The sequence below is a fragment of the Melanaphis sacchari genome, unplaced genomic scaffold (genome assembly GCF_002803265.2).
Source record: "Melanaphis sacchari strain LSU unplaced genomic scaffold, SCAv2.0 Contig0_pilon_pilon, whole genome shotgun sequence".
NCBI lineage: Eukaryota > Metazoa > Arthropoda > Insecta > Hemiptera > Aphididae > Melanaphis > Melanaphis sacchari.
In genome coordinates, this window is record NW_020270366.1 from 626,598 (window position 1) to 640,347 (window position 13,750).

General features: G+C 24.4%; 3 protein-coding genes across 3 annotated transcripts; all 3 read right to left on the reverse strand.

The window, feature by feature from the left end:
* Positions 1-1,123: 1,123 nt before the first annotated feature.
* Positions 1,124-4,940, reverse strand: LOC112597054 (histone-lysine N-methyltransferase E(z)). The gene is made up of 13 exons (XM_025342963.1): positions 4,727-4,940; positions 4,459-4,641; positions 4,181-4,395; positions 3,823-4,005; positions 3,614-3,765; positions 3,028-3,191; positions 2,853-2,956; positions 2,548-2,791; positions 2,015-2,467; positions 1,780-1,950; positions 1,526-1,708; positions 1,290-1,455; positions 1,124-1,214 (listed from the first exon to the last, which is right to left on the reverse strand). The coding sequence occupies exons 2-13, from the start codon at positions 4,598-4,600 to the stop codon at positions 1,151-1,153; spliced, it is 2,241 nt and encodes a 746-aa protein (XP_025198748.1). The 5' UTR covers positions 4,601-4,641; positions 4,727-4,940; the 3' UTR covers positions 1,124-1,150.
* Positions 4,941-7,466: 2,526 nt separating this feature from the next.
* LOC112594157 lies at positions 7,467-10,616 on the reverse strand. The gene is made up of 2 exons (XM_025338816.1): positions 10,365-10,616; positions 7,467-8,510 (listed from the first exon to the last, which is right to left on the reverse strand). Exon 2 carries the CDS (start codon positions 8,487-8,489, stop codon positions 7,809-7,811), a length of 681 nt encoding a protein of 226 aa, XP_025194601.1. The 5' UTR covers positions 8,490-8,510; positions 10,365-10,616; the 3' UTR covers positions 7,467-7,808.
* Positions 10,617-11,945: 1,329 nt separating this feature from the next.
* On the reverse strand, positions 11,946-13,547 carry LOC112593607 (nischarin). The gene has a single exon (XM_025338094.1). It carries the CDS (start codon positions 13,345-13,347, stop codon positions 11,986-11,988), a length of 1,362 nt encoding a protein of 453 aa, XP_025193879.1. The 5' UTR covers positions 13,348-13,547; the 3' UTR covers positions 11,946-11,985.
* Between the last annotated feature and the right edge of the window lie 203 nt (positions 13,548-13,750).

A 13,750-nucleotide genomic window follows, 5' to 3' on the forward strand; every position in this document is an offset into this window, starting at 1 on the left:
TATATATTTAATGAACAAAATTTTAAACATAATATGTGTTAAGTTTTAATATTCAACATAAATCTAGGGACTAGATTGTCAATAGTTTCTTCCAGTGACATATTTAGGATTTATTAAGCAATTATATATATTTTATTAAGATATCAGAAAAGTTAAAAATTAATTGTATTATTATTAATTAATATTTTTATATTATACATATAAAAGTGTCTAACTCACCCACACCAATAAATATGCCACTGTTTACTTACTATATTTGAAATTTAAACCAGATTATAGTATACAGATAATAGAGTTAAAATTGTTTAATCAACAAAGATAGAAGTGAATAAACATGCATCATAGATTACACATCGTGTATTTAGCAGGACTTCTGCATCAACTTTAGGGAATTATCTTTGAATTTTTTATTTCATAATTGATAATGATGATTAATGAATATAAATTTTTAAGTTATTTTAAGCAACATTTTCTTAAGTTATAGAAAAATTAAAACCATGAATTAGAAAACGTAAAATAAAGTCATGGAAATCTTATACAATTCTAATTGTGATTGTTTACAATGTTATATTGTTATAAAATGACTTATTGTACAATAAATTTACTGAATTAAATAAGTAATATTAAGTATTTAAATTCTGGTTGGTACAATTATCAATTTAAAAAAAAGTCAATGAAATAAGATTTTTTTTAATATTACAGTATTAGAACCAGTTATATAACTTACAGTGTTATCTAAAAACATTTAACAGCAAGAAAACTTGAATAATAATAAAATTAATTTTAAAAACAAAATAATTAAAATACTAATTGGTGCAAAGTTTGAATTGTTTGTATAATTAACTAATACATACGTGAATAAAGTAGTTATTAAACAAAATTGTTATAAAAAATATAACGATCTATTCAAGCTGTTGAAAATTATTAATTATTTTAATGTAGCATGAATAAATTTTTAATTATTTTTTTAAATTAACTAAGTACAGTATAATTAAATTATATCTGCATATTTTAATAATTTTAACGTATTACAATTTATAAGTAATTCTTATATAGCACTAAATACTGTAAATAGTTTGTGTATTTATAACATACATGCCATGAAATTGTTGATTAGTAAAATCAATAAAAATCTATCATGTTAGAAAACTTAAGGTAAGAATTCCATCTCTCTTTCAATTCCAACAAATTTAAGTTGCTCAGTTGGTCCATATCTAAAACAAAATATATATTAGTACAAAATTATTAATATATAAATGTTTAATAATTTTTGAAAATAAATTAATAACCTGTAGTCAAAAAATAATTCTTCACCAGGTTGTATAGGACGTTTGGCAAATATACCAATTCGATGATCACCATTAACCATCATAACTTTAGCATAACAATTTGGATTAATTGAATGGTTGGCAAATCTTATTTTATTGCCTTTTCGTGTAGCATCAACAACAAAATCTATTATATAAACCATAACATATAAGTTATTTATGCAAAACATCATCAATGAGTTAATTTTAATACATACCATGATTTAAATTAAATAAAAAGCTACACATATATTTATCGTAAACTTTTCCACGCCGATCAGCTTCATCTTGAGTAATAATTTCTCCACAATATTCAGATATAAATTCATTTTTTTGAGCTGAATCTTTCAAAAATATACCCCAACCAGCAACATCTGAAGGTGCCATTAATAAGTGTTTGCCTAAAATATAACACAATTATTTATTATAAATGTAAATACTTCTAATACATTGTACTTTAAAGTAAACTTACGGAGGCCTCTTTGAACACTGACATTTTTACATGTTATATTTTCTAAATTAAACTGATCAGCACCACAAGTTAAACATAAATCTGGATCACATTCACGAACAGCTAAATAACAAGGACATTGTTTTGTGTTACACTGAGCACGACACCGACAACCCGGAAAACGATTTTGACCTAAAATACAAAAAGTATTTACATTAAATACACAATATGATATAAGAAATCTTAGAACACTTACAATCTGAACTACATTTGCAGAATTTTTCACAGAAATTCTGTGCCATTACACATGGACAAGTTGCATCACATCCTTGATTTGGTGGGTGAGAACATGGGGTATAATTATATAAATGATTTGATGCAGAGTCTCTCTTTAGTTGTACTTTTCGACAATGTGTTTGCCATAAACGTAACTTTTTCTTTTTTTTTCTAGGTGGAGTTAGTTCACTAATTGCTTCTTCAACAGTAACTTCATCATTTTCATTTTGTGCAAACTCATAAACCTGCTGACAACTTTTTGTTAACATCATCTGAGCAATGACACAATAATTATTCAGGAATGTACGACGAAGTGCACGGAAAATTGATTGATCTGATCCAGTCCACACTTGTTTATCTTCAGTACTCATGCGTGGAAGTAAAGAAAAAGATGTTTTTGTTGATAATGGATCTTCCATGTCTAATTCCCCATCTGTTGAAAAAAAGAAATTAAGCGTTATCCATTATAAAATGTATAATTTTAAATTATTCATTATTATACTAATACATTACCTTTACTGCTATCTCTGCTATCTTCAGAACTAGCATCATTACCCCAATCAGAACTATCTTTTTTTGACAACTTAACAGAAGAACCTACAGGTTTTTCATTATTTTCATTCGGAGGTGACAACTCTTTCGTATTACTAGAAATTGTTGTAGACCCAGATCTATTTGTTTCTTCATCTCTATCCGCTTGTTTTTGCTTTTCAGCTTTAATTTCTGCAATAGCAGCTAATTTTTCTTTCATTCCATCCTGGCAAAAAAATGTATGTCTATAATCTTATTTAATGTATTAAATATGATAAATTTCTTACAAGTAACATATAACAATCTTGACTACAGTGAGATGAAAATGGTTTTAACAAAGGTCCTTTAAGACCAATTGGCAAATTAGTACCAGAATCGTGTTCTTTAAGTTCTAAAACATAAACAAATAAGAGTTTAATGATTAGAAATAATAGTTACTTACAAGAAGTAATATATACATACTGTGTAAAAAGCAATCATATTTGTAACATCTTCTACAAAACAAATTTAAAAATGAATGTATAGTTTGCTCTTTAGGTACAGATTCAGCCTTTGGTCCATCAATGTTTGGAGTGCATTGAGATGGCTGTGCATTAGGGTCAACACAAGATGATAATTCAATATACCTAAAAAAAATTAATATTCAGATATAGATATATTTACATAGCTTTTTCACTTTTCAATATTTTATTATTGGTTAGAAATAAAATTAATGACATAAAAATCTTTAAATATTAAATATAAATATCTTTTAATTTAACTCATATTTTTATTTTATTTTTTCTTATTATATTAATCTAATTGTTTGTTTGTATTGGCTATAACTAGATATATAAGTTTAATTATTTAGTCTCTATCTCTATTGTAATAATATAGGATATTTTATGTCATATTAATTATGTTTAGAAAATATGTTAAGTTTATGTAATCTCTATTTCTATTGTATATGATTAATATCTATTTTACACATTGAAAATTGTAATTAAACTGTCATTTAAAAATTTTAAAATATTACACAAAATAATCAATTAGTAAATATAATATTCACTTTTCTTTGAATTCTTCAGGAGAACCTTTATCAGGAAATGCAGCTGACATAGCTTCAAATATAGCCATACTAGGAAATGGCCTATCATCCTTACTGTTTTTTAACACCATTTTTGGTGTCAATAAACTTTGTTGTTCTTTATCTTCTTCTTGCTAAACAAGTTTATTAACATTAAATCTCAATTACAAAATAGATTTATTTTATTTTACCTGAAATGGTATGAGTGCATGGACTAAGTCAACAAACACCTGGTCATCTAGAAAGTTTGCGGCATCATCATCATGAACTTTATTATCATAATTTTTTAATAATTCTTCAATAAAAGAACCATCTTGATCAAGTACCTCGTCTCCCATGTAGGGGATATTATGTAGAACAGTTTCATCATCTACCTACAAGACATTAAATTGCAATTAAATAATTAAAAAACAATATCAAATTTTTTTAAATTATTATTAGCTTCTAGCATAAACTATTAAAAATCAACAATAAAGTTATTTAACAAAATATTATAATGACTCGAAGATTGAAAGAAAGTTTAGGTATATATTGTCTATCAATTATTACCATGAAATTTTGTTGAATCGGTGCCCAGATATACATAGTAGGTATAGGTGCTACAGCGTTAATTATTTTAATTGGAACACTCATAGTTTCTTCACCAATACCATCCACTTTGGATACTTCTGACCGTTTGGATCTGGATACTGTTTCTATGTATGGTCGACATTCCCAAACTGCTTTTCTCGACAACAATCGTTTGAGTTCTTCTGCTTTTTTTTCTGAGTAATACAAATAAAACATAAATAAAAATAATAAAATAAAAATATAACATTTTAACTTACCATACAGCTTCTTCTGATTATTGATGCATGCCAATACATTGTCATCGTCTTTCTTTGTTTTTTTGGCCTGCAGTAATCTAAAATACTCGGCTTTAACACGTTTTTTCCAATCGGCATTGTTTTTAGCTTTTTTTTCGGACATAATGGTGTTTTTAGTTGACTAACTTCTGAGAATATAATACACTAAAATCGAACATCAAAACCAATAAGACAGCCGATAGCCACATGACTAAGAACAAAATATGATAATATGCACACAAGTAATTACCTCATTCAGATAGTCAATAGTCACACAGTACTAATCATATATTCATCGGTCAAACTTATTCCATCTTCATAGAATTATAAAAATGTAAAATTAATTAAAAACTGTTTAGTCTTTACATTGCTACCGGTTCAAAACTAATAACCAGATCCTAGATTAATGAATTTCCATAAAAATATTAACTATTGTGTGTCCAACAGTGTAAACAAACTTCAATTTTTCAAAAGTCGTTTTCTTCCGTTTTATTATATGTTTATCAGCATATATTTTACTACCCGATTACGTTTACAACATCATTCATGTCGCTAACACATAACCTCCAATTTGCCCATAAACCAGGCATCAGCTGTCGCCTTTTTGAATGTTTATTAAAGCGGGAACATTGAACAAATCATACATGCAAACCATGAACTATATATATATATGTATATCTTAGTTCATGATGCAAACCAAACACAGTGATCTACTCTGATACCAATCATACGATTTTTAAGGACTGACTTAATGAATAGTAACTACTAACTAGTGACTAAATAGTAAATAGTGACATAGTCAATAAGACAAAAGACAATCATTATTCAATAACCATGATGAAAATTGACCTTTAAAAAAAAAAATTTAATGGCTAAATGTTTAATGAATATCAATAATTAATATTAAAATAATCTATTCTCAAATAGAAGCTCAAGACTTTACGAGTTGTCCCGTTATTTAATTACACACTATTAGTATTGTCCAATGTTAGCTTATATTGCTTACAAAAATATAAAGTTACTTAAATTTCAAAACTCGAATTTTATAATACTAAAAAGTACTAAAATATGAACTAGATATAATACCTACTATGTACATTTAAGAATATATAAAAAAAAACAATGTTTATTAATTATCATTCATAAAAATTATTTAGTCACTCTAAACAAGAACTTATGAGAAATATTGAATCATGTGTTTTAAATTTTTTTTATAGATATGTATTACAATCTGTAAAATATTAACAATAAATATTTTTTTTTCTACTAAGTTATTAAATTATTTCAACGCAATGATTAAAAAATAATCATATACTCACGTTTATAATATTAGGTATTTGGTACCTGAATAAAATGTAGGCACGTGAATAAACATGAAACGCGTGATTAAGGCGATAAAAAGACAATTAATTTACATCGCTTAATTCACCTCACGGAATTGGTACCTATTAATTCAACTAAACTTTTGTAGTTAGGTATGAAAACACAACCGTATGAATTTCAGTATTTAGAATTTTAAGATGATTTGATGGTTGTAATATCAATGTGCCTAATGGTATTATATTGTTAATTGTTATTTATTTCTATAGTGGAGGATATTCGTATTATATTTCTTGTTGGAATTTGAATTTTGGATTGGTAGAAGATATTTCAGGCAAAAAAGGGAATGGAATTAACTACATTTTAAATTGTGATTTTAAATATTCTTTAATTTTTCTTAAACATAAAGGCTATCCGACAGTATTAATGTATCATGTGTTATAAATTATAATAATTGGTATAAATAATAAATATATTAATAATAAATAATTCCACGGAGTTGATATACGTATAATTTGTAGATAGTGTGTATCTTATGAGAATCCGTGGACAATTTTACGTTATATTTAATTATTTTGTGAAAATTCGTATTCAATTTCTTGTTATAACTTTACAAAAATGTTTATACATTTTGGTTATTGCTTACATCATAGTATATAATATTTATTTTATAATTATTACTATAGGAACGGGAAGATATCAAATATTGTTATTGATAGTTTGTGGTTTAGTGAATATGTCTATATCACATAAAAAAATTGTTAATAAAAAATATCTGGTGAAAAATTAAATTATCTACAGTTCTTGATTTTCAAATTAGAATACCTACTAAGAGAAATTATTGTTTTTTTTATATATTTTTTGAAATGTTTGGCTTTTTAAAAAAGTAAGCACTAATAATATCCATTTTACAACCAGCAACTTAAATCAAAGTTGTAGAAATTGAGACTAAAGAAAATGAACTATTCTAAAATCAATATACTCATGATTTATTACTTCATTTAAAGAAATCTAAAATGTATTTATAATTTATATTTTGTTATCAAACACAACTGTGCGTTAGAATAGTGTCGCATGTGTTTATAGATTAAATGGTATACTTATTTATAAATTAAAAATATACTTCTATTAGAATTAAATTAATGTAAGTTATAAAATTTTTAGTAACTTTATTAAATATTATTATCTTAGTTTGTGTAGACTAATTAAACTATTTCAGATTTGTACAGTAAGGCAAAAATTTTAAATATAGGTACTAATATTTTTTGCTAAAATCCTCCATGTTTATAATGAAACTCAAATTCTTAATAGGTAGATGGTACACAGAAATATGAAAATTTAGGTGATTTAAGTTTTTATTAAATTACTATAAAAAAGTTTATTAATAATTTTATTTAAATTCATATCAATATAATAATAGAGGATAAAAACTATAATATAGTCTTCAAATTAGTTATAAATGGTTCTCAATAAATTTAATAGGTATAATTTATTTTAAAGTACTTGTAAGATAATTAATTACTTCCCTTCAACATGAGTATAGTACAGTTAGGTTTAGTAAGAATTTTTGCAATTGAAATTTTTCTGCAGATTTTAAATTAAATTAACAATACAATAAATGATATCATTATTATAATAAATAAATTTATTAAACAGTGACTTAATAATAGTACATATCATTGCAATAAACATTAATTATTTGCTTCAAATTAATTATAGTTAATCTTAAATAAGACAACTTGATACATTATACGATTGACTTTAATACAAAGATTTAGAAAAACACTTATACAACATAAAACTTTTAATAATAAATATAATAATAATGTATAATAACAAATTTCTTCAAATTTTGGAAAATCTATAAATTCCGTTCATGCTTCCATTATACTACAAATGACATTCTTCGATTTCTTCTAAGAAAACACCTCTTGATGATTATTTCTTTATCAATTCCAATAATTATTTTTTGTAATTCTTAAATATTGAAAATATTTACATGTAGTTTTAAACTATTCTACAGCTAAACTAAATGATTCAATATCTGTAAAATGCTCATTCATTGATTGAACAAATGCCTCTTCTTGAGGATCCTTTTTCTTTGGTTTATGTTTTCTGTATTTTTTTGTTATTTTTACGTCTATTTTTTCTTCTTCTTCTTTGTCTTCATACAAACTTTTATTGTTTCTTTTTTTTCCAGGATATGATCTTCTCGGTGGTTTTTTAAATCTGACATCTATGTCAGCTTCAATTTCAGCTAATAAATCTGTAACATTTGTACAGCTTCTTTCTTCAGAAACATCAGAAAAAGTTGTCCATTTGTCATCAGAATCATTTGTAGTAGTGACAGTTAAATTTTCAGTTACAGTAGGTTCATCTTCTGGATCACTATGAAATAGTTCCGGAACTCGACCATAATTTACATTTTCTTCTATAACAGGTAATATAGGTTTGAATTGGTGACAATCAAATTCTGTATTTATTGTTTTATTTTTGTCCTCTTTATTTATTACACTTATGTTTAAGCTATTATTATCTTTTAAAATCCTTTTTGAATTATTTTTATAAAGTTTAGACGGAGTAGATGATTTTTGCGGGGGTTCAAAATTTTCTTCATCTCCAATAGATAATTTGCTTAGACGAACTAACTTTTTCTTACGAGCCATTGATGTATCTTTTGCTGCTCGACTCATAATTTTAATGAAATTTAATTTCTGTAATATAATCAAAAATAACATTTATTTAATAAGTTTTTTTAATCACATACATTTTTTCAATGAAAACATACAATTTTAATTTCTTATACCAAATTAAAGTAGTTATAGAGTATTTTGATACATGAAAATAAAATTTTGACAAGCAGTTTAAAAGTTATAGCCTATAGATATTTCAATTTTAAATAAGCTAAATAAAATGGCAAAGAGATATCCTACAAGTGCTAGTCTATTATTATACCAATTTAAACTTTAAAAAAATTTAAGATTATAACCATATTATTAACTAAAATATATATATATTTTTATTTAAAAACTTTAAAGAATATTCTTCATTGAAATTTGAAATAAAAATATATAATGTTAATCAAAAAAGGAAAAAATAGTAAAAATTAAATTCAATAATTGTTAATAACAATTTAGTTACGTAAAATAAATATTTTCAATACTATAAATAGGTAGTTTATGAAAAAATGAATGTTTTATCTTATATGAATAATTGGTATATTACCTATATTATATTGTACTTAAAAAGAAATGACCATCAACTATATCATAAGCCAGTTTTTTTTTTCAGGAAAACTTAGTTTACCTCTTATTTATTTTTAAAAATTCATAGTTACTTGAAAACTTAATTAATAACACGAAAAAATTTAAATATTTGGTTCTTTTCATTTAACACGAAACTTGAAAATTCATTTTTAGTATTACTTGCTTGGTTTTATCACTATTTCTCTCCTAGATGGTAATTTTCATCTCCTAGAAGTTGAAAAATTAGTAATCACCAATCTCATAAAAAATGTTAAGCTGGGTTTACACAACTAACCAAGTCTACTTGAAATTATAGTCAATTTGGTATGGAATTATTTAAAAAGTTTTAATATTTGTATGCTCGCTGTTTTTTAACATTTCAAAACATATACAAACAATTGTCAGAAAAAACTATTATATGGCCATAACTATAGAATGTTTGAGGTCTATACATTTAATACATTGGCTCTTTTTACCAAATTAATCAGAAATTCAAAAACTAATAGATGTAACATTTAGACCACAAAAAATACATACCCAATATACTTAAAAATAGGTTAATGGAATTCTAATATACGGGCAAGATGCCAAGCTTAAATAGACAAAATATTCTATCCATAGATCTTAACAGTTAATTAATGAATAATTTTAAAATTTATTGTAGACACTATTAATTTTATAGAATTTTAAGTCTCAATAAATGTGGAAATGCTTAATTTATGAAACTGGCCATAGTACCTTTAATGAATAAAATGACACAAATTCTACAATAAACCTAATAAAATTATAATAGTAAAAAGGTACAAAAATACATGATTAGGTTAGGTAATGATATAGAATCAATAAAAGATGACCAACTAATGTATCTGGAATATAATGCATAAGTATTAATGAAATATCAATACTGTAATAGTGGTACATACCAAAACACTACCATTAACAAAACATAGTTAAATTAAAGGGATAGTACAAAAAAAAAAATTATTGAAGTATATGTATGCACATATATTTGACAAGTACACCAATTATGGGAAACTGACATAAATAAAGCTGATTAGGTAGTTAAGAAATCAGCTAAACAAAAGCAATATTCACAAAAAACAATATAATACTACTACACCAAAATTGTACCAGAGTTTGTACAGATATATATATAATAAATAAAATTAAATATTTTAACATGACATTGTCATAAATTAAAAGTTAGATAATTAGGTACAACCAATCAAATAAAATTACAATTATAAAATAAGTCAAATATTAAATTATTGTTTTCTTCAAAATCTAATTCATTAACAGGATTAATATTAATAGTACACTTACTTCCACACAAGGGATATTTCAAAATAAATCGACTTTTAAGAGTTAAGACTTAACTAAACCATGAACGTAAAACTTATTGTTATACAGTATTTACTATTTGTACTTAATAATTAATATATAAATAATGCCAATTGTAAGCAATAAACTGGTGGTATGGTCACTACGATTATGGTCTGTAAAGTGTAAACTATAAAGTATAAAGACACGAGCCATAAAGCCGTTATCCGAAATTCTGAAAAACAAATAACAATAACAACCAATGCTGAAACTTAACTACGTTAAATTTGTTACCAACCGATAATAAATAATTTTATCACCTTATCGAAAATGTATTTAAATACAGTTTTATTTAGTTAATGGTGGCACTGCTTAGCTATTTGATAATAGTTACGTAATCACACAACAGTTTAAATTCTAAATTCATATTTCATAAACATTAAACATTAAACAGTAAACGCATTAAAACATTTTATGTTCGTAGATAATTTAATTATTTTAATAAATAATAAATATTTTATTTTTATTTGAAGTAAGCAATTTATATTTTATACGAATAATACACCATAAATTTATACAGTTAGGTGTACTTTAAGACATAAGCAAGAAAGTAGTTGATTTATGAGTCGCTCATTAGCAACATTTAATTCCCTTAATATTATACGTTTATATAATACCACTTCCATTTTAACCTTTGTCTAGGGTTTTTTAGTAATGTAAAGATTTAATATTGGAATATCCCTGGGGGATTTTAATAGGGGATTGAAATAACTTCTACTATTTAAAAATAGATTTAGTCACTTAGCTTAGCCCTGTTACAGATAATGCAAACAACACATATTACATTCTATGTCATGCTGAATAAATACGAAATAATCATCTAAAAAAAATAATGGAGAATTATTATTATTCTAATTGATAAGATATAAACTAAGACTAAAAATATAAATAAAATATCAGATTAAAAATTAATATGGTGATATTTTAGAACAAATATCTGGTACTAAACTCGTCGTTTCACGTGATAAACATTCAACTTTTTTTTCAATCATAATAAATAATAACTACCATAGAACAAAAGAAAAATGTTATAAATTATTGTTAATAAACAAAATATCTCATTATTTTATAATTACATTTTAAGTAGTGTTCATCAGAATGAGCATAATTTAATATTTGGTATTGATTCTTAGTTATCTTTTATTACTTGATAACTGAAATAATTTAATAATTATTATATTTGTAAATGCTGACCAAGTAAACAATATGACCAATATGTGCAATTTTCTTAATTATTTCTTTTAAACTAATAAGTAAAAAAAATAAAAATAGTAACAAAATCATGTAATTATTTAATTTATATTAGTTTGATTTTTTTTTTTTATATATAACACAAAATCTTACAATTGAAAGATTTTATATTTTATGCATGTATACAGTTTAAATTTAAACATAATATAAAACATAAAAATGATTAACAAAATAAAAAATAATTCAATTCAAAAGGTATATTATTATCACAAGACAAAAACCAAATAATAAATATTAATATAAAATAACAAATAAAAATAATTATAGTTTAACGACAACAAAGAACAAAAATAATGTTTTAGAATAACCTAAATCATCTATCAAATAATGTTTTACCTTCTTTGGCAACTTTTAATGCATGCATTATTGCTACAGTATCTAGTTCTTTTTGAGTGGGTCTCTCATTATCTAAACAAAAATCTGAAGTTTTCTTTTTTAGTATTCCTAGTACTTTAATTCTGTAATCAACTACAGTTGACACAGGATTTCCAGACAAAACTAAATAATTCATATTCTGTAATTCACTCAAATATTTTAACTGATCTATGTCATTAACTAAGTTTGAGCCTAAGTCCAACATTTCTAATGAAAATAATTTTGAAAATGGTTCCAAATTAGATATTTTATTTGAAGACAAATTTAAACATATGACATTTCCTAGTTTTGTATGAAGATCAGATACTTCAGTAATATTATTACTTGATAGTGATAAGTGACTGAGATAAGTAAGAGATGACATATCTTCAATAGTATTCAATAAATTTCCATTTAAATTTATTGTTTTAACATTTGGTGTTAAAACTGTGAGACTTTTTAATGTTAATATTTCATTCCAACTGAAATCAACTACTTTTACTTTATTCCAAATCATACTAGAATCCATGTCAGAAGACCATTCTTTATGAACGTTATCACATAATAAAATATCTTCAGGAGTTTTGAGTTTTGAGTTGTAAACTGTGATTATACGAACTGTATCTCGTAATGTCTTTAAATTATATATCATATTATAGGCAATATTATAACATTCAAATTTATTCACATTCTTAAAAGATGATAGCTCAAAACTTAATTTATTATAAATTATGTTACTTGTACCAACATAATGATCTCCTCCTTTAATTGCTAAGTATTTAAACTTTGAACAAAAATCCAACACATGACTGAAATTATACTCGTTATTTTCACTATCCGGACAAGGTAATTTTAGTCTTTCACTAATTGCATACAACAATAAAACATTAAAATTAAAACCATTATCATTTAAAAGGTAATCATCACCGTTTTGAAAAAAATCTGCAGCTAATTTTTTGACAATTAAGATTACATCATATTTGTCGAATTCTAAAAACTCTAATAGTTCTTCAGGCATTGATTTTTGCAAAAATGACAAAACTGTTTGTAAATATATTTCCAAGCCAACCCGACGTTTTTCAATAAAATTTGGTTCTTTGTTCCCAATTATTTTTTTTCCAGGTAAAATGTCTTTGGTCACAGTATGTTCGTTTACTAATTTTTTGTGCAGTTCCAAAAATTCTTTGTATCGTTTCTGAACAGTCCATGTAACATCGCCAACATTCACTTTGATGAGATAATAAGTTACTCCATCGGTATTTGTTTCAGCATTAGAAATAGCAATGCTACATTCTTGACAATATTGGACATAACAAGACATTTTATATATTTTGTTGGAAAAATTTAACTATAAAGAAAAACATGTAAATAAATATAACACAACATTAATGAAATTGAATCATTTTAATATTAATAGTCACTATAAAAGACAGATCAATTTGTATGAAACACCACTAATAAAAATAAATAGCATTAAACAAGTAAGTTTCACAGAAAACGGAACATTGTATAAATTAATAAAAAAAGTCTTATAAAAATATAAAATATGAGATTATTCATCAATTATTATCAATATTCTTCAATAAAAAATGATAACAGATTTTAATTTTTATCAATGTTGTTCAAAATTACCTTATATCTATAAGCAAATTACAATATTGTTTAATAGTAATGTTTTTACAATTTGCGCATGCGTTCGAACCGGTATATACAATATACATTTT